General features: G+C 44.1%; 1 protein-coding gene across 10 annotated transcripts in view; it reads left to right on the top strand.

Annotated features, from left to right (window-relative positions):
• The window catches only part of LOC135546911 (diacylglycerol kinase zeta-like), a 117954-nt gene that overhangs the window by 43334 nt on the left and 48099 nt on the right, over positions 1 to 26521 (top strand). For 4 of the 10 annotated variants that reach the window (XM_064975494.1, XM_064975500.1, XM_064975527.1 and 1 more), the window contains 6 exons: positions 23638 to 23746; positions 23905 to 24000; positions 25144 to 25221; positions 25517 to 25579; positions 26182 to 26238; positions 26419 to 26502. In XM_064975494.1, coding sequence (XP_064831566.1) covers positions 23638 to 23746; positions 23905 to 24000; positions 25144 to 25221; positions 25517 to 25579; positions 26182 to 26238; positions 26419 to 26502 — 487 coding nt within the window. Of the gene's footprint in view, positions 1 to 10230; positions 10469 to 21673; positions 22858 to 23637; positions 23747 to 23904; positions 24001 to 25143; positions 25222 to 25516; positions 25580 to 26181; positions 26239 to 26418; positions 26503 to 26521 lie in introns of those variants that run through there. The other 6 variants (XM_064975512.1, XM_064975520.1, XM_064975471.1 and 3 more) reach the window with 5 other exon arrangements.

Genomic DNA, 26521 nt, shown 5'->3' with positions numbered 1-26521 from the left:
CATAATGAAGTCAACCTTAGTAGTTTCTGTTGGGTGCTTCCCCTGCCATGAGGAACATCGGTGTCTTCTTTTCCTCATAGCTTACAATGCTGTTAACACCTGGGAAAGTTTTTGCATGTCTATCATGTGACATATAGTATTGATAACTAAGCGACCTAATGTTGTTATGTTGGAATGCAACACAACTTCAATGTGATAGTATAGTAGGATAACATCTCCTGAAGGACTGTGCTATTGACTAAATAGTTGTTTTGTTTCTTTTTGTGATGCTGCAGACAGTAATTTAGTTGCGTTGTCTTTGAGTTTAAGAGGATATTTCTGCTATTCCTACTGTGTTGAGAGGCTAGTGTTAAGGAAATGCCCAATCAATTATTACTCTAGTCTAGGTGCTGTCTGGCAGCTCATGCAGTGAATATCCTCTTTCTTTTCCCATCGCTGCCTCTCTATGTCGTCCCCCCCCCCCCCGCCACTCAGTGAGATATGAGTTTAATCCCTCACAGAGGGCTTGTGGAAATCTGTCTGGTAGTAGGAAATGTTACAAGCCTCTGTTACTCATCAAAGCCCTGGGCCAGGGCACTGTCACAGCTGGTGCGTATAATCACTGTCCCTTGTAGCAGTGGGAGACAGGTTAGATCTTCAATCCAATCAGAGCTCACTCTGAAAGGGCAGGCCTGACATCACCCTTTTCTCTCTCTATCTCTCCCTCTCTGAGGCTGGAGGGACTGTAGCAAAGAGTTAGAGAACGAGTTTAGGCTAACAGTGGCTGAGGACGGCTCAGTGTCTGAGGGGCTAGAGAGGTGATGGTCGGGGAGGGGGCTGGAGTAAAGACACAAGGGAGTCCATCGGTTTGGAGAACTTATGCAGCAGGTTAGGAGAATTAACATAGCAGGTTAGGAGAATTGAGTTAAGGTTAGGAAAGGGTTAGGGCCAGCTCATATTCTTTCCTAACCTTCTACGAAAAGTCACTTCTGTCCGTAGCTGAACTCCCATCTAGTCACAACTGTGGAGAGGGGCGTTTGTTAATGTGAGGTAACGGACACTCAGAACCTCCACTCTGTTTCTACGGGTAACAGATCAAGGTAGCACGGTCATTTCATGACGCCGCCCCGGTCTGAGTACAGTGCCGGACAACTGTCCCCTGGGTGCATCGCTGGGGGACAAACGGACCCGTCCAAAACGATTACTTCCACACTCCCTCTCATGACCATGCTGCCCCAAGGGCCTTGGCAAGGAGGATGGCTCTTGTAGTGAACAATTGTCTGTGAGCTTTTACTCATGGAGCCTACATTGAAAAGGCAGAACTAAGCCATGCTTTGAAGTTTAAAATTGATGGACCACATAGAACAGCTTCTACATGTAAATGTGCAAAAAAGCATATAAAAGTGTATGACTTGGTATGCACTATGTATGGTTGATAGATTTTTTATTTGCCAGTTTAAAAAAACAACAACACATTATACATAGTACAATGGTTATTTTTATAATTATTGTGATATCTGCCTACAGTATATCATCAACCCCCTCCCTCCCTCCCCCACCCCCTCTACCCAGGCCTCGGTGGTATCTACTTGTTTGTGTGGTGAGTCATGCCTACCTACACCAGGCTCCATCCCACTCCATACAGACCTGGGTCACCAAGTCTGCTCCTCTGTGTTCAAGGCCGCCTGTGCTGCTGTGAGTGACTCACTGCCTCTCTCCACTCCTTCCATTAAGAAGGTTATGGCCTAAAAACATATATTAGACCCTGGATACACATTTCGAAAAATTGCAAACTGCAGGTGGAGAGGGGCCTGGTTTCTTGTTTCCATGACAACATATTTAAGTGAGATCACAGCATCGATCAGACATAGTGGGTTTCTGACAGACTCCGATCTCCAATTACAGAAGAATTAGAAGGTAAGAGCATTTGGAAGAGGATGTTGTTCTGGAACTTTGTAAAGACTGAAGATCCTAGAGTTATAGTGCCTTCAGAAATTATTCATACCCCTTGACTTTTCCACTTTTGTTGTGTTACGGCATGAATTCAGAATGGATTAAATATATTTTTTTCCCTCACCCACCTACACCCCATAATGACAGTGAAAGCATGTTTTTAGGCATTTTTGCAAATGTATTGGAAAGGAAATCAAGAAATACCTCATTTACATACATTTTCACACCCTTGAGTCAATACTTTGTAGAAGCACCTTTTGACAGCGATTACAGCTGTGAGTCTTTCTGGGGAAGTCTTTTAAGAGCTTTCCACACCTGGATTGTGTAACATTTGCTCATTATTTTTTTTAACATTCTTCAAGCACTGGTAAATTGGTTGTTGATCATTTCTAGACAACCATTTTCAGGTCTTGACATACATTTTCAAGTAGATTGAAGTCAAAACTGTAACTCAGCCACTCCGGAACATTCTCTGCCTTCTTGGTAAGCAACTCCAGTGTAGATTTGGCCTTGTGTTTTAGGTTATTGTCCTGCTGAAAGGTGAATTCAGCTCCCAGTTGTGGTGGAAGGCAGACTGAAGCAAGTTTTCCTCTAGGATTTTGCCTAGAAAAGCTCCGTTTCTATTTTATCCTGAAAAACTCCCCAGTTCTTAATGATTACAAGCATACCCAAGACATTTAATTTTTCATTTTTAATGAATTTGTAAAAAAAAACTATAAAAATAAATTACAACAGAATTCCACTTTGACATTATGGGGTATTGTGTGTAGGCTAGTGAACAAAAATCTCAATATAATTGATTTTAAATTCAATTTGTAACACAACAAAATGTGGAAAAAGTCAAGTGCTGTGAATACTTTCTGAAGGCACTGTATAGAATCGTCTCTAAAAGTTGAATATCTCCCCCTTTTCTAGAAACCTCTTTGTTGACTAACTCTTTGAAGGAGATTTTGGGCATCACCTTGGGAGTCATAGGATGCATCATCTCCATAGTAGCCTCTGCTTTGCCCATGTGTAGAGTGACTGCCTTCATCCCTCAGGTCATCTGGGAGGGCCTTTGGATGAGCTGATTGCTCATGGGACAGTAAGTTCTACGACTCCCTCCTTCCCCAGGACCTGCAGCCCCAGCCTTAGCCATAACCATCATCACCATCATCTTGGGGGTTCTGGGGGGTGATGGTCTTCATCATCGGAGCCAAGTGCACCAATTGCATCAAAGAGGAACCATCGAAGGCCAAGTTGATAATAATCACTGGAATATTTTTCATCCTGGCTGGTATACTCATAGCTACACCACCCGGATGAGAAGTGTTCTCGATGAAAACTGGCTTGATCTACTTCAGCTGGGGGGGCAGCGTCCCTGCTCCTGATTGGAGGAGCTATACTGTCCAGCTTGTGCCCCCTAGTGAGATTGGCAACATTCTGGTGGATAGTCTCCCTAGTGTCCTGTGCCGTCGATTTAGTTGTTGTTTTTGGACCCTCCCAGTGGGGTCATATGGGCCCTGATGATGATCGCCTCCATCTCAACTGTTCTTTGATCTCTGGGATTGTTCGGGGCCATCTTTGGTCCAAGTGTACCAACTGCGTCAAGATTAAGTGGTCCAGGGCCAAGGTGATGTTCGTCGTTGGGATATTCTTCATCCTGGCTGGTATCCTCCAGCTTACCACCGTCTTTGTGGTTGCCCATTACTTGATAACGGATATTCCCAAATACCAGCTGGGTTTTTTGGGTCTCCATACTCTGCAGCTGCATCTTCAAGAGGAAGTACTAACAGCTCTGTCCAGAGACTGTACTTTCTTGTAGTGAAAACCATAGAGATTCTATAATTGTGATTGTATAATGTAATTCTATGATGAAAACAACCTCTATCCTATCTGTTCAATGTTGACCAACCTGAAATGACCAGATCAGTGTGTACTGTCAGCAGCATTAGTGTTGATACATTAAAAAATAAAAATAAAAAAACTTTCTTGAACCAACACTTGCACTTGTCTTTCTAGTAGTGACTTTGCTCTTAATTCAGGAAAAATGTAATAAGTAGCTATGATATGTGGTCTCACCTTGCTACCTTAAAGGACAATTCTGCCACTTTTCAACCTTGTATTCATTATCTCCAGCACCATACCAGTGTCTATGTATGTGAAACGGCGCGTTTCTATGATCTGTGGTTAAAAAGATATGAAGAAAAGTCCTAAAAAATGCTTCTCTGTGACATGACAGGCTAGGATGAAATAAAATACAAATTTAAACGGGGATTTTCAAAACCTGCAACAAGTTTCTAGCCAGAGGGAGGTTATCTTCTTGCTCCCCACGACACCATGTCATCGGGTAGAACTTTTTTAAATGTATATATTTTTTCTACAAAATGTAGAAATGCAAAGGTTTTCAAATGTGTAGACAATGGTATTGTGCTGGAGTAATAAAAATTAGGTTGAAAAATGGTGGAGTTTCCCTTTAATGATGAATGCACTAACTTTAAGTCTCTCTGGATAAGTGTTTTCTAAATGACTAAAATGCTGTTTATTTCCCTATTCTCACTTAAAGTCAAAGTCCCCATCCTGAATATTGCACCGCTACCATCTTGCCTTGCTTCCTTATCGAAACCACCACGACAAGAGTACCCCATCACAAAACTTCCTTCTTGACATTTGTGTTTCTTCCTGTGTGAGAACACAAGACACCTGGATATCTATTTCATTGTGTTGTGTCATATGACTTATATTAGTGACAGTATCTTCCTAACTTCTCCTTATTTAGCACAGTGCACACCACACCACAGCATTGCAGGTGTCAGCTTTAACAAGCCTCTCAACAAAGGTTACAGGAAGAGAGCTTGCAATAGGACACGAAACGATCACTTTTTGATTTCCAGCAAATTAACTCAATACAGCATAGTAACGTGTTCCTCCATTCGCCCACAGTGCAGCCGAGCCGTGTTTGATATGGAGACGGTGTCTCGGTTCGGCTGTCTGTGGCCTTGTGCTCTTAACAGTGTCAGGGCTGCCAGGGCTGCAGCCTGAGTGTGCGTGTGGTCAGCCCACTGTTGCACGGTCTTACTCATCAGCCATAACAGCTCTGGTCGCACAGAGCAGGCGTATGAGACTGCTGAGTGTCACTTTACCGGCGCTGAGACATGAGTTAGTTAGTAATATTTGTTGTTAGTCATCCTTGCATAGCGCAGATGTGCAATATCGGTAATAAGACACTAATGGCTCAACTTCAGAACGTAGCGTTCTCCTAAGCCAATACACAGCCACACAAACAGTGAAATTCTATATCCCCCCTTTTTTTTATCTCTCCCTCTCTTTCCTTGCCTATGGGTAGATCTCTCTCCTTTTTTTCTTCAGCTCTAATGGTGTGGCAATAGAAACAGAACTGCGGACAATGCCTCTGTAAGGGGTGCCAGCTCATGCCCTCTGCCTAACCAGAGGGGAGTCAGGGGAGGCCCTGCAGGAGAGCAACGTGGAGGCCAGGATGGCAGGAGTGTGTGTGTGAAATCTTGCCGATGTGAGCAAAACGTTTAAACAGGTTAATGATCTGATGAAATAACAGGGCGGGTTCTCAAAGCATGCGCAGACCAGCTGGCAAGTGTCTAAACAGCTACCTAACCCTGTTCACTCTGCTACCATCCGGGTAATGGTACGGGAGCATCGGCTCTCAGACTAACAGGCTCCTTGGCAGCTTCGGCCCCCAAACCATAAGACTGCTATATAGCCAGACTAAATAGTAAATTAATGGTACCCTAACTATCTTACACTGACCCTACGCACATTTACTAGAAAATATTTAAACTCAACAAAAAAAAGAAATGGCTCTTTTTCAGGACCCTGTCTTTCAAAGATAATTCGTAAAAATTCAATTATCTTCACATATCTTCATTGTAAAGGGTTTAAACATTGTCTCCCATGCTTGTTCAATGAACCATAAACAATTAATGAATATGCACTTGTGGAACGGTCGTTAAGACACTAACAGCTTACAGACGGTAGGCAATTAAGGTCACAGTTTTAAAAACTTAGGACACTAAAGAGGCCTTTCTACTGACTTTCTAAAACACCAAAAGAAAGATGCCAAGGGTTCCTGCTCATCTGTGTGAACGTGCTTTAGGCATGCTGCAAGGAGGCACGAGGAGTGCAGATGTGGCCAGGGCAATGCATTGTAATGTCTGTACTGTGAGACGAAGACAGCGCTACAGGGAGACTGGATGGAAAGCTGATCGTCCTCGCAGTGGCAGCCACATGTAACAACACCTGCACAGGATCGGTACATCTAAACATCACACCTGCGGGACAGGTACAGGATGGCAATAACAACTGCCTGAGTTACACCAGGAACGCACAATCCCTCCATCAGTGCTCAGACTGTCCGCAATAGGCTGAGCGAGGCTGGACTGAGAGCTTGTAGGCCTGTTGTAAGGCTGGTCCTCACCAGACATCACCGGCAAAAACGTCGCCTATGGGCACAGACCCACTGTCGCTGGACCAGACAGGACTGGCAAAAAGTGCTCTTAACTGACGAGTCGAGGTTTTGTCACACCAGGGGTGATGGTCGGATTCGTGCTTATCGTCGAAGAAATGAGGGTTACACCGAGGCCTGTACTCTGGAGCGGGATTGATTTGGAGGTGGAGGGTCTGGGGCGGTGTGATTTGGAGGTGGAGGGTCTGGGGCGGTGTGTCACAGAATCATCGGACTGAGCTTGTTGTCATTGCAGGCAATCTCAACGCCGTGCGTTACAGGGAAGACATCCTCCCTCATGTGGTACCCTTCCTGCAGGCTCACCCTGACATGACCCTCCAGCATGACAATGCCACCAGCCATACTGCTCATTCTGTGTGTGATTTCCTGCAAGACAGGAATGTCAGTGTTCTGCCATGGCCAGCGACGAGCCCGGATCTCAATCCCATTGAGCACGTCTGGGACCTGTTGGATTGGAGGGTGAGGGCTAGGGCCATTCCCCCCAGAAATATCCTTGCAGGTGCCTTGGTGGAATAGTGTGGTAACATCTCACAGCAAGAACTGTGGAATCTGGTGCAGTCCATGAGGAAGAGATGCACTGCAGTACTTAATGCAGCTGGTGGCCACACATACTGACTGTTACTTTTGATTTTGACCCCCCCTTTTTCAGGGACACATTATTCAATTTCTGTTAGTCACATGTCTGTGGAAGTTATTCAGTTTATGTATGTTGTTGAATCTTGTTATGTTCATACAAATATTTACAGATGTTAAGTTTGCTGAAAATAAACGCAGTTGACAGTGAGAGGACGTTTATTTTTTTGCTGAGTTTATATACACACTCACTTTCACACACTACATTAACACTCCCACACAAAACCGCATACACTGCATACGCACACACACACACGTAACACACACATGCATACCGACACAACACATGCACACACACACACACATTAGTCGCACACTCACCCACACTTTTACACACTTTATTTTGTATCTATCCTGATGCCTAGTCACTTTACCCTACATTCATGTATATACACAGTATCTACCTCAAATACCTCGTACTTCTGCAAATTGATCTGGTACTGTAAATAGATACATTCTTGTGTATTTAGTTTTATTCCTCCTGTGTTACTATTTTAAACTCTGCACTTCACGGTAAAGTCTACACCAGTTGTATTCGGCGCATGTGACAAATACAATGTGATTTGATGTGTGTGTGTGTGTGTGTCAGATACAACCTTGCCTGTGGGCCAGTTAAGGGGACACGGGACACTCCAACGTGGAGAGATGGACATCTGTGTAGCATTAAAGTCAAGTGGCACCCAACTCCTTTTTAGAGACGTTTTTATTTATTTGAATACATGTGCAACACTGGGACATTTAATATCACTGAACAGACAGTACTTGCCAAAGCTAGACCTCAAAAACATGTCTGTTTGATTTTGCAATGTTGGTCAGTCATTTGGTTCTGATGGGTATAGCATTGTTGTCTTGACTATTATCTCTGACATCACTGTGGATTTGAGCAAGTGCATTAGAGAGATTAAATCCATTTGAATTGAATCCCTTTTTGACAGCATCTCTTTTTATTTTAAACAGAACTTTCCAAAGTGACTTTTTTGGACCTGAATGCCAAAACATTCAGGAGATAAAAGTTCTCCAATTTCAACCATTTTGCACTCACTCAACCATGGGACATCCATGTCTTCATCACTGGAAAAGATAAACGGTTGAGTTCAATATCATTAAAACGGTTACAAACAGTGTTGCCAAACTATTTAATTATTTATCTGATTTTTATCGGATTATTTTTATATAAATATGGTAAGTGTTAAACATTAAAGGTTTAAAAATATCTTAACACGTAAACTCCTGTTTTTCTTTGTTTATGTTGTAACTTAGATGCTATTTCACATCATCCGAGGTTATTGTGTTGTACCCTCCATTGGTTGAGACATTTCATGCTGTTGAATAAGGTGTGGGTGCATTTCAATCATAGGTCAATTCTTTGAATTCTATCGATTCAGACAACAGAAATTTAGCTGGTACACCATTGAAATTTTAATTGAATTGAAATTGTAACTTCTAATTACTAACACAAAGATGACCGCCGGTCCACCCATTGTTGAATGTCAACTTTAATGGTCATGTCTATTCTATGATCTATATTTCTATGATTTCAATAGATTTCCTATGGAGGATTGACAATATATTTTAAAACATCTCTTGGAGGTACCATTTGTATAGGGGAAATTATTTTATGGACAGGTTATGGACCAGGCAAGGCTTCTGATCTGATCCTGGACCAAAGGGTCAATGGTCCAGTCTGGTGGTACCATTTGAAAGTTGAACTGTTTATCAGCCAAAACATGACACCCACCCTGTATTCAAGAGCATGTGGTGTCTCAACCAATGGCAGGCACAACACAAAAACCTAAGATGATGTAAAACAGGGTCTAAGCTACAACATACAGTACCAGTCGAAAGTTTAGACACACCTACTCATTCCAGGGTTTTTCTTTATTTTGACTATTTTCTACATTGTAGAATAATAGTGAAGAAATCAAAACTATGAAATAACACACATGGAATCATGTAGTAACCAAAAAAGTGTTAAACAAATCAAAATATATTTGAAATTCTTCAAAGTAGCCACCCTTTGCCTTGATGACAGTAAAAATATAGAAAAACCCTTCAATGAGTAGGTGTCCAAACTTCTGACTGGTACGGTATGTGAATATGAAAAAAAATCTAAATTCATGATTTGTTTTCTCTCCAGAAATTATAAAATAGTTTGACAACCCTGTTTGTAAGCTTTTAAATGAAATCAATATCAACCGTTTCTCTTTTCCAGTGATGAAGACATGCTTATCTCATGGTATGGTGGGATATGCAAAATAGGTCAGTTTTGAGCACCTTTATCTCTTGTGCACTTCTACAATTGGCAACTACTGTATATATGGAAGGTTTCGTTCAGACCAAATGGAGAGAGAACTTGAATGGATTTACCCTAGAGAGTGACCGACAGAGAGGCAGAAGGGTTAATCACCCTAATACATTTTGTTAAAGAGCCGCTGAACACACAAGTTGGCACGTTGGCACTGACATTTCAGTCTTAGAGGTGTGTTTCCTGACCAATTCCGCATTTGGTAAATGATGTTTGTCCCACATGAGACACTGTAGACGCTCGAGCCTATTTCACTTCTTCAAAATCCCCAGAATGAATGTAAGATAACTCAAGAAATCTGTTATTACGTTTTCCGAGGATGTTTAGGTTGCGCAATTTTACATCAAACTAAGGTGTTTGGTGCAGTATTTCTCAAGATTTTATTTTTGTGATGTCTTATCTTAATGTAAACAAAGTCATAATAGCTGGGCAGGTTTGTCTCACTGTCATAGTTATTGGATAGAGAGCAATCACCGCGGCTGTTCACCCCATGTTAGTGGGCAAATGGACATCATTAAATTAAAATCCAACCTTCATTTACCCATTGTGACACACAGATGTTCCAATCTCAGTTTTAGACAAGACTGACTTTATGACCGAAATGATCCTATTTACACTTTGTAATGAATTTTGACGCCAGAATAACTGTTTCTAACTCATATTGATACCACACAAGCTGTTTTCAAAGGTATTCGTTGCTTTTTAAAGGCAGTCGCTCTTTAAAGCTAAATTAAATCCTGTGTGTGTGTGTGTGTGTGTGTGTGTGTGTGTGTGTGTGTGTGTGTGTGTGTGTGTGTGTGTGTGTGTGTGTGTGTGTGTGTGTGTGTGTGTGTGTGTCTGTGCATTCAGTTTACGTATGTATGAGAGAGCATGAACACTCAAGTAAACGGCTCATCAAGGAAGTGTGCTCTATTACCAGAGTTATTTTAGTGTAACCGTTCACCCCCCTGTCCGACACTCCCCCTCCAAGTCTGCCTGGCTGTGACACACATTCTCCCTCCACATGAACAGCTCTGTTGTCGCTCACTCTCTTTCTCTTTCCCTCTCGCTCCGTCACACATGGACTAAAAGTTAGACAAACTGGGGAGAGGCGTGGATGGTTGTTTACCTGCTTCCATCAGGTTGTATTTTGAGTCATGACTATTTTTCAATTGACTTGCGTGTGCTGTGTTCTTGCCAAATATTATGTTGTTATTGCTTATACTATTTCAGGTTCCAGTGCTGTATCTTTTTGCCCCTTGCGGGCTTCAGTTGGTTGTGTGCACTTTGGATATAGTGTAGCAGCTAATCTGCTGTTTGATTTTCCACGCGAGGCTGTGCGCTGCCAGAGAAGTGTTTTGTTGATGGAACAGAGGCATTGCGGTGGTATAAAAAAAGGTGTTTGAACTCATGATAAAGCTGTCTGATGGTACTCTTTTTGAACGGTGTCACCCGCTCTATCCGTCACTCTTGAATGTTTTGGGAGGTTCTCCACAATACACAGGGATTTAATGTGTATTTTCTGAGAACCGCGTAGGAAATACTGCCAGAGTAGGAACAACTGTTCCGTTGTGCCTTTTTCTTTGTGAGTTGTAGTCGAGACGATGTGTACTTGTACCTGTTGTTGTATATTTGAAAAAGGGCACACTAAAATGTCTTAGTTTACTCATAATGAAATGACACTGTACTCAGAGGGAAAAATGCATTTGGCTGTCATGTAAGGGGTGATCTAGTGTTTTCTATTCATGTGGTTTGTTTTAAACTGTACACCCTGTCAAGACAGAGGGGTTTTGTGCATTACACAAACCATATTTGTTTTTCATTAAGTGAGTTCTGAAAAATTGACCAACCATACAATTGACCAATCATACAAGTTCAAAACAAACTATATCTGGTTGTGCTGTGCTGAAGTAGATCTTGCTTTCTCTGGACAATATTAGGCGAGAGATCTGTTGTACCTTTTCCCAGGAGCCCCTATCAGTTTGGCTGTGTAGGGTTCGATAACAGACAGAGACAACCTTGGACTTGTAGTGACATTGTTTTCCCCACGCTGACTGATCAGCAGACCAGGGGGGCCCAATGGGCCTCTTTTAGGCAACAGTTGTACCTCATGATACTCATTTTAGGGTTACGCCATAAGGTATGTGAATACGAGTGTAATGTAGGCTACCCTAGAACAGTTGTAGAGTAGTGTACACAACATTGGGGAAATGTCTTGGAAAAAAGAGTATTGTAAAAGAGAAATTATTTGCTGATAGGTTACAATCGAATTACAACATTATGGTAATCATGTGGAAAATGTAAGTGACACAATGTTCTCTTGACTAATGGTGCGTTTGTTTGGGCATGGAGCAAGGTGGGAAAGACCAGTGTTTTAGAACTGCAGCCCACAGTGGTTGTTAAAGAGTAGAGTCTGTGTAATGAACATAGCCATGATGTCATCACACATGCAGATACATAGGACAACATCAATATACAGTACCAGTCAAAAGTTTGGATACACCTACAGTACGCATTCCAGGGTTTTTCTTTATTTTTACTATTTTCCAAATTGCAGAATAATAGTGAAGACATCAAAACTACGAGATAGCACATATGTCATGTAGTAACCAAAAAGTGTTAAACAAATCAACATATATTTTACATTTGAGATTCGTAAAAGTAGCCACCCTTTGCCTTGATGACATCTTTGCACACTCTTGGTATTCTCTCAACCAGCTTCATGAGGTAGTCACCTGGAATGCGTTTCAATTAACAGGTGTGCCTTTTTTTAAAGTGAATTTGTGGAATTTCTTTCCTTTAATGCGTTTGAGCCAATCTGTTGTGTTGTGACAAGGTAGGGGTGGTATACAGAAGATAGCCCGATTTGGTGAAAGACCAAGTACATATTATGGCAAGATCAGCTCAAATAAGCAAAGAGAAACAGTCCATCATTACTTTAAGACATGAAGGTCAGTCAATCCAGAAAACTTTGAAAGTTTCTTCAAGTACAGTTGCAAAAACCATCAAGTGCTATGATGAAGCTGGCTCTCGTGAGGACCGCCACAGGAAAGGAAGACCCAGCGTTACCTCTGCTGCAGAGCACAAGTTCATTAGAGCCCAAATAAATGCTTCACAGAGTTCTAGTAACAGACACATCTCAACATAAACTGTTCAGAGGAGACTGCTTGAATCAGACCTTCATGGTCGAATTGCTGCAAAGAAACCACTACTAAAGGACACCAATAACTTGCTTGGGCCAAGAAACACGAGCAATGGACATTAGACCGGTGGAAATCTGTCCTTTGTTCTGATGAATCCAAATTTGAGATTTTTGATTCCAACGGCCGTGTCTTTGTGAGACGCAGAGTAGGTGAACGGATGATCTCCGCATGTGTGGTTCCCACCGTGAAGCATGGAGGAGGAGGTGTGATGGTGTGGGGTATGCTTTGCTGATGACATTATCAGTGATGTATTTAGAATTCAAGGCACACTTAAGCAGCATGGCTACCACAGCATTCTGCAATGATACGCCATCCCATCTGGTTTGCGCTTATCAATATCACTTGTTTTTGAACAGGACAATGACCCAAAACCCACCTCCAGCCTGTGTAAGGGCTATTTGACCAAGAAGGAGAGTCATGGAGTGCTGTGTCAAATAACCTGGCCTCCACAATCACCCGACCTCAACCCAATTGAGATGTTTTGGGATGAGTTGGACCGCAGAGTGAAGGAAAAGCAGCCAACAAGTGCTCAGCACATGTGGAAACTCCTTCAAGACTGTTGGAAAAGCATTTCGCATTAAGCTGGTTGAAAGAATTCAAAGAGTGTGCAAAGCTGTCATCAAGGCAAAGGGTGGCTACTTTGAAGAATCTAAAATTCAAAAGGCACTCGCACATCTGAGGAATCTTTTTTGCAGGTGCATGGCAACAGTTGAACAAGATGAAGGAAAAAGGAAACGGCACACTGCTCTTGATAGTATCACTGATATTTAATAAGATAACGTACTTTGAAGAATCTAAAATATAACATGTATTTTGATTTGTTTAACACTTTTTTGGTTACTACATGATTCCATATGTTAGTTCATAGTTTTGATGTCTTCACTATTATTCTACAATGTAGAAAATAGTTGTTTTTTAAAAGTAAAACCTTTGAATGAGTAGGTGTGTCAACTTTTGACTGGTACTGTATATATACACAAATCAGGACATGTACATAGTGAACGCATACACATTGTAAATATGAAAATAGTATACAGTATTTCAGAACTTGACCTACCGCTTACATAACAACATCAGGCTGGGAAGAATTGATGTTTGCAAACTCCCCCCATCTGCAAGCATGACCAATGGCATAACACCTTATTGATGTGTAAATTCAACCAACCAATAGGAATGCCTTAACATCAGATAAATACCCTGAGTGTACATACCATTAGGAACACCTTCCTAATTGCACCCCTTTTAACCTCCAGAACAGCCTCAATTCGCCAGTGCTTGGACTACAAGGTGCCGAAAGCGTACCACAGGGATGCTGGCCCATGTTGACTCCAAGCTTCCCACAGTTGTGTCAAGTTGGCTGGATGTCCTTTTGGGTGGGGGGTCATTCTTGATACACAGGAAACTGTTGAGCGAGGAAAAACATAGCAACATTGCAGTTCTTGACACACTCAAACTGGTTCGCTTGGCACCTACTGCCAAACCCCGTTCAAAGGCACTTAACTATTTTGTCTTGCCCATTCACTCTCTGAATGGCACACGGACACAATCCATGTCTCAATTGTCTCCAGGCTTAAAAACCCTACTCTAACCTGTCTCCTCCCCTTCATCTACACCGATTGAAGTCAAGTTAACAAGTGACATCACCTGGTCAGTCTATGTCATGGAAAGAGTAGGTGTTCCTAGTGTTTTGTACACCCAGTGTATAGGCATACTGACTATTAAACTAGAGAGAGGGGGATAACAACAATCATCACCATCACTGATACTGTTGCTGTAGTGCAAGCTCCTGCCTTGAGCCATTGATCAGGGTGACCTGTGTTGTCCTGTGCTGAGTGACACCACAGTAGTGGGGAAAGGATTATGGACCAGACCAGGCTTCTGATCTGATCCTGGACCAAAGGGTCTCTGGTCCAGTCTGTGAGAAACCTCATTTTCCCTCTACTATAGATGAGCAATTGAATTTTCCCTCCATAAATTACTGTAGCCGGTGCTATTCGCCGTGCTAGCTATGTTGACAAGGCTGTGGAAATGGTGTGCTCTCTGAGCTCCCATCAGGCTGTGCCAGCCAGCCCTGTAGTGTTGTGCTGAAGCTCAATGAATGGATGTTTATGTTAAAGGGAGGGAGAGAGAAAGGAGACAGACCTATATAAGGATGGAGAGAGGGAGACATGTAGTGCACAGAGCTCTTATGTTTGTGAAATCAGCCCGCGAATAATCATTTTTTGCAATCTGTGAATTATTCCACTCCATATCTGTTAACAGACCTTCAGGCAACATTTCAGTTCACTGCACATCCATTATATAAGGGTAGCTTAGTTATTTGACACTGTCCTAGAGGACGACCTAGCCTGGGAGAGTTAACGCAGTCCAGATTAGGCATTTTCCCCAGAGGCTTTCTAGGACACGTCCAAGTCTCCCTCTCCACAGGGGGATTCATCATCAATACAAGTGCCTTCAGAGGATCTAAGGGAGATGTATCCACAGACGTGCCAAGATGGTGACATTTACTTTTGCTTACAGTGGAAGGAAAAGTATAAATTTGATGGCCGTGCCGTGAGCTCCATTATCCTCATATAACATTGGAGTGTTTACCAAACCGAGAGCAGCAGCATTAAGGCTTCATTCTTGACAGCCGCTATTATCGCGCACTATGCGATTCTGAAGGACAAGAGCTCCGTGGCTATTTATTCCTACTGACCTTTTTGTATGTTTTACATGTAAATATTTAATAGGCTAGTTATGGTGATATTTTCCAGTGGTGGTATTTGCTGGCTGTGACCCCACCTCACTTTTCTTTTCCCATTGAGGATCCAACCGAATAACAGCTCAACTCTTTGTCTCTGCTGTCGCATACAACTTCTCCTCCGCAGAAAGGAAAGTCAATAATCTACTAATTACTAAGAGTAAGACATTCTGACTCAACGTTGGGCTCACAGCGCAGTGACTTCATTTGCAGGTTGAATAGGTTTTCTTTCTGTCAAACAGTGGCTGAAGGCTGGGCTCGAGGCCTAAGGTCCTTAACTCCGAATGGAAACAAAAACAAGTCCTCCTCTGTTTCTCAGGTCCACTGGTAACCTAATTGCTTTTTACTGACACTCCCTCTCCACTCCATTCTCTCACACCATACTGTCAACATGGCTCCGGCTCACACTGAGCACCGCTCGCATACTGCACCGTACTGCTGCTTTGCAGGGACATTTGAGAGCTACCATGTGAGAGTGTCTTTTCAAAATTGCGACCGTGTTACTGCAACTTTGGTTAATCCGTTTTGCGACATATTAAAACGTGAGAAAGGAACAAAATATACACCCCCCCCCCCCCCCCCCAATAAACATTTCGGTGCCTATATGTACTTAGGATACGTACGGTTCACGTTTAGCCTACTTCTATCTGAGTGTACATTGAATGGATTATTGTACATTTTGTTTGTCAATGATTTGGTGATTAACTCCTGCATTTGCGGAACCTTAGTGGGACAACTAATCACTTTCAGCGGCTTTGGGTGAAAGGGTAAATCCTAAGGCATGTGAAATGTATCACAGCGGCAGGCTTATCAAAACCCCCTGTTCAAATCACATGACTCTACTCAGGGTCGTAACAAAGCCAAAACATTGACAGTACAACAGTAGATGTGATTACACTCATCCTTGGCCACACAGGTAGTCCCCCTGGATTTATTTTTTAATTTTTAATTTCACCTTTATTTAACCTGGTAGGCAAGTTGAGAACAAGTTCTCATTTACAATTGCGACCTGGCCAAGATAAAGCAAAGCAGTTCAACGCAATACAACAACACAGAGTTACACATGGACTAAAACAAACATACAGTCAATAATACAGTAGGGAAAAATAATTATATATACGATGTGAGCAAATGAGGTGAGATAAGGGAGGTAAAGGTAAAAAAAAGATGCAGCTAGTCTTGATGCAGCTTGGTTTGAAGCATGATGCTTTGCTAGAATCCGGTACTGTCGATCTCATTTACATTTGCCCCTGTGGTATTAATGCATTTAACAGACCAGGATGTCCAGATCGATCAGGGGCCGGGGGTAGTGGGTGCACACACTTGGCCTGATGCCCACCCCTAACCCAGGCACATTGACCTGGATGATGGCTCCATGACACCGCCCTCATTGGAGCACGCCTCAGTAATCTAGCGGAACAGGTTGCTGTGGTTACCCAGCTCGGGCTGGGTTGATAAGCTGGTGGGCTTAATGCCTCAAACCAGCAGGCATGGGGAGCTTACCCTCCTGTAGGTTGACACTCCAACCCTAGTTGTAACTAACTTGATTCAGCTTCACAACCAGCTAATTATTAGAAATCAGGTGTGCTATATTAGGGTTGGAGTGAAAAACCTACAGGACGGTAGCACTCCAGCACAGGGTTGGAGAGCCCTGGTCTATTGTCTAGGAGGGAGAAGTCTTTCTGTCTCTCTCTTCCTCTCCCCACCCGTTCTCTCTCACTGGTGCACACACACTCTCTCCCGCTCTATCTGTGAGGCATAGCAGGAGGTAGTCTCTTTTGACTCTTATCTGTAACGTGTACATGTGGGGCCTGGCGGGATGCAGCGGGTGGGAGGCAGCAGCAGTGAGAGAGCAGCCGGGAGGATATAAACAGAGGGGGTGCTATAAATAGCCCAGTACTCTTCCTGTCCCACATCATATACACTACGTGATCGTCAAACATCTCATTCCAAAATCATGGGCATTAGTATGGAGTTGGTCCCCCCCTTTGCTGCTATAACAGCCTCCACTCTTCTGGGAAGGCTTTCCACTAGATGTTGGAACATTGCTGCGGGGACTTGCTTCCATTCAGCCTCGAGCATTAGTGACGTCGGGCACTGATGTGGGCGATTAGAACTGGCTCGCAGTAGGCATTCCTATTAATCCCAAAGGTGTTTGACGGGGTTGAGGTCAAGGCTCTGTGCAGGCCAGTCAAGTTCTTCCACACTAATATCGACAAACCATTTCCTTATGGCCCTCGCTTTGTGCACAGAGGCATTGTCATGCTGAAACAAGGAAAGGGCCTTCCCCAAACTGTTGTCACAAAGTTGGAAGCACAGTATCATCTAGAATATCATTGTATGCTGTAGCATTAAGATTTCCCTTCATTGGAACTAAGGGGCCTAGCCCAAACCATGAAAAACAGCCCCAGACCATTATTCCTCCTCCACCAAACTTTACAGTTGGCACTATGCAAGTAGCGTTCTCCCGACATCTACCAAACCCAGATTCGTCCGTCAGATTGCAAGACGGTGAAGCGTGATTCATCACTCCAGAGAACACATTTCCCCAATCCCCAATTTTATGGTATCCAATCGGTATTCACAGTCTTGTCTCCTCGCTGCAACTCCCGTACGGACTTGGGAGAGGTCGAGAGCCGTGCATCCTCCAAAAAACAACCCAACCAGGCCGACACAATGCCCGCTTAACCCGGAAGCCAGCAGCACCGATGTATCGGAGGAAACACTGTGCACCTGGCAACAGTGTCAGAGTGCACTGCACCCGGCCCGCCACAGGAGTCGCTAGTGCGCGATGGGACAAGGACATGCCTGTCGGCCAAACACTCCCCTAACCCGGATGACGCTGGGCCAATTGTGCGCTGCCTCATGGGTCTCCCGGTCGTGGCCGGCTGCGACAGAGCCTGGACTCGAACCCAGAATCTCTAGTGGCACAGGTAGCACTGCGATGCGGTTCCTTAGACCACTACGCATCTCGGGAGCCTTCCTCCGTTCGACTTGCTAGGTATTAGAGGGAGTTTTGTAACAGCTGATGCTGGGTCAGTCTACGCTTTGTTAATCCCAATCCGTATCAGGCAATGGGAGGAGCCTGTGACTAATTCATCTGTCAGGAATGGAGGCCATAATACAAACAGGAATGTGTGTGTGGGGGAGTGTGTAGACCTGTCTGTGTTTATGTATTTTTGTTACGTGTGCGTGTATGGTATTGTGTTGGTTTTTTCCCGGATGCATTGTATTTCAAATTGATTTGTTTGGGAGTGCATGGACTGACCGTCGTGACAGTGTTGTGCCATAGAAAAACCCAATGCTTTTAAGCAGTTCTAAACGAGGAATCTATTGAGTTAATGCACAGCATGCGCTCACTGTGACGCACGTAAATGATGCTAAATGCACATATTTGAGAGGATGTAGGCCTGGAGAGTCTAACGTTGATGTGTTGAGCTTATTTTTTGGGGGGGGTAACCAGTCTATTTCCATAACCTTGTTATCTATCTGTCAATCGAACAGACAGTATTTAACTCTTCATAGAGTTAGTATGCAGGAGGGAGGGGGAGGAAATGATCAATCTAGGGACTTGCGAGCTTGTGTTTCGAGCTTATCTTAGCCATAGAGTCGATTCAGTGATACTGACTGAGTTTAATCATAGCCACCTTTAGGGGTTTGCTAAATGGACCTGTTGGCTACCAACAAGGGAAGGGCCTTTATCTTGAATGTCTAGATAAAAACATTCAAGAACTGGACAGGAGTGTGATTACATTTCTCATAGATTCTGTAGCCGGTTAAGTCAACAAATGGCAAAGACCTTGTCTGAGGTTCTGTTTTGAAAGACTGTCGCATTGTCCCTGATCTATGATTTAAACGCTTCTGTACGTGAATGCAGCCACATATGCTTGAGGCCTCGGCCAGATGACTTTTGACCCTGACTCTCAGAATGCTCCAGGGGTGGGTGTGGGGGTGGGAAACCCAGGCTGGGAATACACACTGAAGACATGGTTCATATTAGAGCCAGAAAGACTCATTGTCCCTCTTGTGCTGGATTCCCGAAAGGTTTTTCAGTATGTACTTTCATCATATTTGTTTAAAGTGCAGTCAAAAATGTGTTTTCCTATGTTTTGTTTGTACAGTATTTACACACTATGAGGTTGGTTAAATAATGATAATGCCCTTTTAGTGTAAGAGCTGTTTGAAAAGACCGCCTGAGATGTTTTGATGGCATGCAGTTTTGGCCTGCCTGGTGACATACCAGGCAGTAAATTAGTTAATCGACCAATCAGAAAGTGAGATCCAAACCTCTCTGTCAACAGCTAGTTTTAAATTTCAGACCACTTCCAGACAGTCCTAGCAGAATTATTGTTTGAGAATTTGCTCTTGCTAAGAAGCTATTTTTGTTTCTTTTTGACATTTTACTTGAAAACAATCACAGTAGGGTCCTTAATTGTGACCCCAGAAATGATTTGAGATAGAAACTGCTACATTGGACCTTTGTTTAAATAAATGAATCTGACAGCTACAGTACACAGTCAGGTGACATCAAGCTAATAGGCCTCAGTCCTGCTCACTTATGGTGAACTAAATATCTCTGTACAATAGAGAGAGTAAGTAAATCAAAGTCCATGTCTCTCTGCATATACATTGCCTTTCGGATAGTATTCAGACCCCTTGATTTAGCCTTATTCTAAAAATAAAAAGACTTGAGGTTTTAATCGCTGCCAAAGGTGCTTCAATAAATATCAATTAGCAAACATTTCTAAAAACCTGTATTTGCGTTCTCATTATGGGGTGTTGTGTGTGGATTGATAAAGGGAAAAAAACTGTTTAATACATTTTAGAATAAGGCTGTAACCTAACCATGTGGAAAAGGTCAACGGGTCTAGATAGGCGCTGTATGTGTAAAAACCCTCCTATGAGTAACCAATAATGTGCCTTTATATACTGCCGCTGTAAGACCTGTGGATGAATCCCTGCGGTTTAAGAAAATGTTTGAATCATCTGAGACTGACGTTGATCAATTTCTCACTATGTCTTCTCTCATTGTCTCTCTTCATGCTGCATGACAGATGGGATTAATGATGCTTGTGTGGCGGAAACCATCTCTGCTCTGCGTGGTACTTTTATCCCCTGCCGCGGTCGTGCTTCTCTCCCCTCCTCACCCCACCCGCACCACCCTCTTGCCATTTTTATTATTACCTTTTCTTTTCTTTTGAATGTATAATGAATAGAATAAGAGATGAGAAGGATCAAAGGCTCCTTTGACGGTTTCTCCTCCACAACCAGCCTTAATCGCAAGAGAGATAGAGCGAAGCGAGAATATCCGTGACATGTATAATATTTCAAAGGGGAAATTGGCCTTTCCGTCCACTATACTTCATCCTCAACACTTCATTGACAGGGGGCCTAGGATCTCTGTCATAAATACTTCACCTATCTTCTTCGTTTGTTGTTAGCATTAGCTGCCTGGCACAGGATGTGAGAAGACACCTTGTCTCCGGTGTTGGAGCTCGTCTTCAGCTTGAATCAAAGCGTTGACAGGCTAATGCCGCTGAGCACCTCCACTGCTTATACACATGTCACTTCCTGTGAAGAGTATCTGTATCAGTCTGTATGTAATCAAAGGAGGAGGCTCTGGGTGATTTTATAATGGTCTGAGATCAGTAATACAACAGCTTGGCATCCTGTGGAGGTTGCCTGAGCCTTGCCCCACGTCTCCACATCGCAACTGTGTAGACAATGGTTTATGAATTCACAATTCAGATTGTGATATCGAAGTAAAGATGATCAGAACAATGACTTCCTTTTATGAAGTTGATATCCACCCTTCCCTTTCATTGTTGGCAGAGAGAAATGCTTTGTATGGAGTTGAGGTTCATGGATAATGACACATTCTTTGGTTCTGTCAAGTGGCGTATCTGATGAGGTGATTGAACAGAATATTAAAGGCAGTTGCTAAATATATCCTCTGGCTTTGTGCCGTGGGGGCGTCACAATGGCTGTCGTGTGATAGGTGACCTGGACTCGTCTCTACTTTCACCAGACAGAACACTACCGAGGTATAGCGTTACAGGTGGTGAGTTATTGAACCGGGGCGGTTGGTCACATTGCTTGTACTGGAGAACGGAACTGTTATCGCTCTAGATGCGTTGTCGAATGTCCCTTTGTAAGCAGATTTGGTTACTGACAGTATCACTAGTCAGCCAATTGACGTTGCTCTTTGAGCGTCTAGGCGCAGATTAGTCTCATGTGCTTTACCTTCTCTGGCAGCAGTATACAAGTTCAGACATTTCACTTTCAACTTCTCCACACAGGGGTGAAAAGAACAGTACTGTATCCCTATTGATAACAGTTGGATAGTGGATTGTGTACAGTTTTGAAGGTTTTGCTTACAGACTGATTTTTCGTACCAACAGCCACTGCAGAGGGACAGTGAAAAGGGGACCCAGAAGCTGTGGGTTGTCATGGACACCTTTTTCCGCCGGCACTTTAGACTGAAAGGGGCTGGGCAATCCCGACAAAGACGGCCTGGCGTGGCAGTGCCCACAAGCAAGGCTCGCCGGCGCTCCAGTGTTGGACTGCCCTCTGCTGGCCTGGTCCAACGTAGACGCTCTAGTGTGGGACTGCCATTCACAGGTCCTGTCGGACACAGAAGATCCAGTGTAGGCCTGTCGCCGACGGCTCAAGCCCAACGAAGACACTCCAGTGTTGGCCTGCCGTCAGGTTATGTGGGCCGTAGATTCTCCAGTGTGGGCTTGGCCTGCGCTGCTCACCAACAACGCAGGCACTCCAGCGAGGTGCAGGGGGGGCACTGTTGTTATGGAGGCGGGAAGCTAGTGAGGACCAGATACTACACCAGGCGTCGTTCTAGCACCACCGTGGCCTGTGTCAACCCCCGCTTCTCTGTCCGCCGCCGGCAAGCTGGCAAGCTCCGAACCATCGACACCCACCTGCTGGGGCCCTCCATGCTGCTGGCCAGCCTGGTCCAGATGAGTGAGGAGCAGCAGAAGGGGGCACCAGAGGCGCAGGGCGGTGAGGGGGCGTCAGGAGAGGACACTGAGAGCTGCCCCTCCTCGTGCTGCTCCGAGTCAGAGGGGGACAGCTGCAGTCAGAGAGAGTGTAGCGCCAGGTCAGAGGGCAGCGGGAGTGAACGAGAGGGGACTGCGGCATCATCATCATCATATCCAGAGGGAGAGAGGACGTGGGAGGACTGGAATCAGGCTCATAGTATGGCAGCCTTAACGATGGAGAGCATCCAGCCCCGGCCCCTGAGCCGCGCCCTGCGCTGCCTGCGCCGTAACTCCTCTCAGCTGGTGCCGGCAGAGGCAGTGCACCGTAGCAGGGCGGTCTACGGTGTGCACGGGCGTTATCGACACTCCAGCCAGTTACGGAGGCCTTCCACCATCTCCAACAGCGCCTGGCCAGGCAGGCTAGTCCACCCGCCCAGCCGCAGGAGCTCTATAGTGACCTGCCACTCCTCCCGTTCCCTGTATAGGAACTGTTCCGCCTGCTGGAAACCCAGGGGCCGCAGGGAGTCCCTCAGCCCCCTGCAGGGCATCTACTATGACCCCCGCCTGGAGACTTGGAGTGGGTTCGTCTCGTATGTAGACCCCCCTACCTTCGCCTGGGTTACAGGCAATGCGTGTGTGTGTGTGTGTGTGTGTGTGTGTGTGTGTGTGTGTGTGTGTGTGTGTGTGTGTGTGTGTGTGTGTGTGTGTGTGTGTGTGTGTGTGTGTGTGTGTGTGTGTGTAGGAGAGGGGGGCATCTATGGCAGAATACACACAGAAAATGTCTGTATACACAGCGCATGTTTTAGACCACACTATTTGTTTTATCCGAACAATAAAAGGGGGACATGCATGCCAAAGTCACTGGCCAATCCTGCCTGTCCAGCCATACCAGCACTTCCTGGTCTAAAGTGTTGTGGTCAGTTAAGCAAGTGGTTGTGTCTAAACCTGCTGCAGTATGTAACTGCAAACTGGAAAATCTTTCATATTTTACACTTAACTCTGCTGATCTTTTGTGTTGCTGATATGTAAGCTAGGATTTTTGTTGAGTGACTCCTACAGCACCTTTCATGCAGGGTCTCAGTCACACAAACCTGTCAAATACCCACCTAGACCTCATCTGTACCTGACTGCACATCAGCAACCACTTCAAAAGCTGTATATTGCATGACGTCAGATGTACCATTTCATTATTCATCATGTGTGCTAAACCTCTCTCTTTGATCAGGGCCTACCTTTTCTTCATCAGTGAAGAGTGGGTTTACCATTAGGCACTTGAGTTTACTGGTGCTGTGATGCCTTATCACACTGCGAGTGTCATCTCAATGATGTTATGGCAATCATTCAAAGGTGTTGTGTCTGTGTCTTTTCAGGAAGGCCATCGCTAAATCGGGTCTACAGCACCTGTCTGCCCAGCCCAGTGCCTCAGCCCTGGCCAAGTTTGACCCAGACAGGGAGATCCGGAGCAGCTGTGACTGGACCGTAAGTGCAGCCTCTGGCCCAGCTTCTAGATCTTTTTTTGTTACCTCATCATTTATTTATCCAGAGATACTGTTTGGTAGTGGATTCTATGAGCTGAGATTCCTATTTGTCAGGGTAAAAAAAAGGGTGTATTTAATAGACTCTGCCTTTTCCTCCAGGAGAACGCCCTGTATGGGGAGCACATCTGGTTCGAGACCAATGTCTCTGGGGACTTCTGTTACGTCGGAGAGCAGCACTGCTTCGCCAAGACACTGGTGAGTGGGTTTGTGTGCAGCTACCCCTGGCCCAGCCTGACATTGCAAAGCCACAGATGCTGTGACAGGAAGAGGGGAAGGGAGGAATGAACTCATTAGAGGAGAAGTATTTGTAGTGAAACCCTAAAACTCCTTGTCACACTGTTTTTCGTCCGTCAGTGGATGATACTGTCCAGATTTATTCCACCCGGTAACATACTGTATGTACACTTCCAGAGAATGCCGATTGTATAGCTCAATAGCTCTCTGCAACTGTAAACATTACAGCGTGAGATGGTGCCATGTTATGAACATAAACACGGTCTCTTCCTTGTTTTGGAAAACTGATGGGATTATAAAAAGTGGCCAACTAGGAAGAGAACCTGTAAAACGAGCCCAATCCTTTTGGTTGCCTTCCAGATGATGCACAAGTATGTTTTGATTGCATTATTTGTATGATATTTAGTTCTGATAGCCACAGTGTGTGACACCCAAAATGAATGTTATGCAATGCTGTATACCAGGGGTGTCAAACTCATGACAAAGGTGTCTGCTGGTTTTTGGTTAGACACTCGACCGTAGACTCTCGGCCCTCTGTGGAATGAGTTTGACACCCCTTGTGTAGAGGCTCCCTCTGGTGTCCACATAACCCTAACACACTTCACCGAAGAAGTGGTGCTGCCATCTTGAGGGTGTTGCACCCATAGAGGTAGACAGAGTGCCCTTCTTTGCATCTGTGCCATATGTCTTCTGTGACAACATCGGCCGCTCCATTGAAAGCTTTCTTCATTTTAAAGTAGTCAAAGGTGGATACTGCCACGTGGTGTTGTCTGAACAGGTATAAAACCAATATTTGCAATTTACTGCCACCTGCAGTTAAGGAATGTTTGCTCAGGTGTATAATGCATTTGGCTGATCCCTCCTGAGGACTTTGATGGAATTATGGGATTCTTCCATAACCCATAGGAAGTTCCACCAAGTTGATTACTTTAAAATGGGGAAAGTCTTTGATGGCACTGCCTATGCTAAAACAGGCTTTGAGGCATTAGAGCGGTCTATCTACGTTTATGGTTGTGCCCTGAATTATCGAGTTAAATAAAGTCATTTCATTACGAGAAGGGTCATTAAATAATACTCTCTCACTCTCATCTCTTGTCACCACAGCAAAAATCTGTAGCCCGGAAAAAGTGTGCAGCCTGCAAGATAGTGGTTCACACAATCTGCATAGAGCAGCTAGAAAAGGTACGTTTCAAGCCATTTTCCCAACAAATGCTTCACAAACTTGTCTTCCAGCGAACTGTGCTTTCACCTGGTAGCAGATAGATGGTTAATACATGATGTATCACCAAAGTTGTGGAAATTAGTTAACAGCATGAATACCAAGACCAAATGAGTTGCAAATGTTGAATCTCGGAAATACCGTAATATCAGCATTTTCAGATGTTGTCTGTCAAGGAGACAAAATGTTTCCATCACATCAGACAAGATGAGATTGAAATGGTAGCCTGCCAACCTAACCCATCCTGCTCCTCTCCAGTTATTCGACACCAAGGCTATTCCAAATGAAGCCAGCCTGCTTATCGAAGACCCCAACTTTAGAGTGAGACACTCTGACTTCTCTCAGACTGCTATGGGATATAACTAGTGCTAGATCATACTCCTTCTCTGACCCTATCTCACTATGCTACCTGACCCATTGACCTAACCCTCCAATGCTGCACTCTGATTGGGCCATTCTCTGGATAATCAAAGTTTCTTTCCAAAATTGGGCTACTTTGATTGGTAGTCGAATAGATTGGGTCACTCTTTCCTAGAAATGTTTAGTTGCCGAGTTGATTTCAATCTCCGTTTTCCAAAATGTCTTTAACTTGTTCCCACAACTCTTCTAATCTGAGAGTTTGTTTATATCTATCGTTTATACTTTATCTGATGCTGTTACGGTGGAGGTGAAGGTGAAGAGCTGATTGTGTCACTGACATAGTAACACATATTGCATCACAGGTTTCCCTTTTCAGTAAGTACTGTACTTCTAGGTGAACAAGAACTTCAGCATGTTCAGTTTAACCTGAAACCTCTCCTGTTGGCCGTTTTGGATTACTGACTCAGCATTTTATTTTGGTGCAGGGGGTTTTCTAACATTTTGAAACGACGACAAACAAAACAAATCAATGTTTAAAACCATTTGTTTTCTCCACGCCATAGATCAACTTTAGGTGTAAACCGTCATTCAGGGAATCGGGGTCTAGGAATATACGAGAGGTAAGTGCCAAAAAACTGTCATTTTCATCTGATCAGCATGATCATGATACTCATACTTTATTTTCACAACTTTTTCATCCTCCTTTGTCTTGTCATTCTGTGTCTGTCTATCTCTGTAACCCCTCCCTCTCCTCCTGCCCCTGCTTCCCTTTGACCTTCTCTCTTGACCTTTGACCTTAGCCAGTCCTCCAAAGACAAGGTGCTCTAAAGTGCCACAGGCGGATGGCTAACTGCATGGCCACCCCTTTCCTGAGCCAGTCCCAGGTACCATCCCACTCTAACT

Source organism: Oncorhynchus masou, chromosome 1 (genome assembly GCF_036934945.1).
Source record: "Oncorhynchus masou masou isolate Uvic2021 chromosome 1, UVic_Omas_1.1, whole genome shotgun sequence".
Classification (NCBI taxonomy): Eukaryota; Metazoa; Chordata; class Actinopteri; order Salmoniformes; family Salmonidae; genus Oncorhynchus; species Oncorhynchus masou.
The sequence above is the reverse complement of the archived record's forward strand: the minus strand, read 5'-3'. Positions and strand labels throughout refer to the sequence as shown.